This window comes from Elephantulus edwardii, unplaced genomic scaffold (assembly GCF_000299155.1).
Source record: "Elephantulus edwardii isolate Elephantulus edwardi_28Jun2011 unplaced genomic scaffold, EleEdw1.0 scaffold00037, whole genome shotgun sequence".
Taxonomy (NCBI): domain Eukaryota; kingdom Metazoa; phylum Chordata; class Mammalia; order Macroscelidea; family Macroscelididae; genus Elephantulus; species Elephantulus edwardii.
The window spans coordinates 13,084,613-13,086,308 of NW_006399787.1; the positions used below are offsets into that span (position 1 = coordinate 13,084,613).

General features: G+C 39.6%; 1 protein-coding gene and 1 pseudogene across 2 annotated transcripts in view; one reads left to right on the plus strand and one right to left on the minus strand.

The window, feature by feature from the left end:
* LOC102860335 overlaps positions 1 to 1,696 on the minus strand; it is a 47,941-nt pseudogene that overhangs the window by 5,652 nt on the left and 40,593 nt on the right. The window lies entirely within an intron of this gene.
* Positions 1,406 to 1,690, plus strand: LOC102859927 (protein LLP homolog; the record flags this gene model as incomplete). The annotated part of the gene is made up of 1 exon (XM_006884709.1): positions 1,406 to 1,690. A coding segment is annotated over exon 1 (285 nt), but the record flags the coding sequence as incomplete, so codon positions are not given.

The following is a 1,696-nucleotide window of genomic DNA, read 5'->3' on the forward strand; positions in this document are numbered from 1 at the left end:
GCTGTTCATCATTTTTGTACTCATCGAGCAGAACTTGTATCGTTGTTCGATGTCTTCCAAGCAACTACAAGTCATTATCACTCCATGAACAACAGAGTGAAACCTTGTGCTACTCGGTTATCACCCTCGTGACCTCTAACCTGCTCAAACCCACTGACACAGTCTTTCTCTTTTACTGACCCTCCACTTTTCTCAGATGTCCTTTTCCAAGAACCAGGCCCTTCAGACAACACGACTAAAGTGAAATAAGGTTTCTCCTCCAAACAGATCTGTTTTTTTGACAGGGTATAGTATATTCAATACTCTTCAAAATCTCAATGCAAAGGCATCAAATTTTCTATGGTCTTCCTTATTCACTATTCAACTTTCGAATGCATAAAAATAAAAAGAAAATACCATGGCTTGGGTCTTTAAAACTGACATCCTACCCCAAAGAGACCATAACTGCCACCCAAGGAGATATATGCACAACCCATGTTTATCATGGCTTTGTTCACAATGGCAAGGAGTTGGAAACAACCTAAGAGCCCATCAAAAAACGGATAGATAGAGAAACTCTGGTATATTCACACAATGGAATACTATGCTGCACTGAAAAACAAGGAACTAGTGCAATATTATTCAAAACGGGTGACCCTGGAGGACATTATGCTAAGTGAAATATCTCAGTTACAAAAAGACAAATACTGCATAGTGTCACTGTTGTTGAACAGGACTGACTTTGGGGTTGAGGGGAGACTGAGAAAGATGGGATAAATAATGTACAGTGCACTAAAACAGATGAGGGAGAAAACTGTTTAAAAGGGCTATGTGTTAGGTATTACACTCATGACAGGAGTCCAGAACAAAGGCTGCATATTGGAGTTGACCTGGGGGGGAGGGATTGTAAAACAATTAAAGACTTTTTCTGTTACTTTTCAAAGAGAAAAGTGCAACAGTAAATGAATGGAAATCCAAAATCTCTGTAAATCTTCATTGTTGCTGTTATTATGTGCCTCCAGTTTGCAAGTCATAGTGACCCTATGTACAACAGCCCTAAACTCTGCTCTGCCCTGTGCCAATCGCACTGTCTCTGATACACCCATCCCATATACCCCAGTCACTGAATCAATCCACCTCACAGAGGGCCTTCCAGAGTGAAGGCTGTATAGTTGAGTGGAGTGACTATAAAACAATGGAAGAATTTTTCTTTTACTTTTCAAAGAGGGTAGTGTATTAAGGGGGAGGGTTGGGAGGGGAGAAAAGTACAACAATGAATGAAATTGAAATCCAAAGTCTCTGTGAATTTTAATTGAAATTAATAATAAATAAAAAAGTTATAACCTGGGAAGACGGAGGTGAGGAAGTTTCCGTTCAACTTGATTCCTCTGCTGCGTGCGTTTGTGCTGGTTTTCTTGGTTAAAACATGGCTAAAAGCTTACGAAGTAAGTGGAAAAGGAAAATACGTGCTGAAAAGAGGAAAAAGAATGCTCCAAAGGAGCTCAGCCGGCTTAAAAGTATTCTTAAAGTAGATGGTGATGTTGTAATGAATGACATTCAAGAGATTGCAACTGTTGTGGTACCCAGACATTACCAAGAGAAAATGCAGTGTGATACGAATGATGAAAAAGACAAGAAAGATGACATGAAAATGGAAGCTGACATTAAGAGAAACAAAAAGAGCCTTCTAGACCAGCATGGACAGTACCCAATTTGG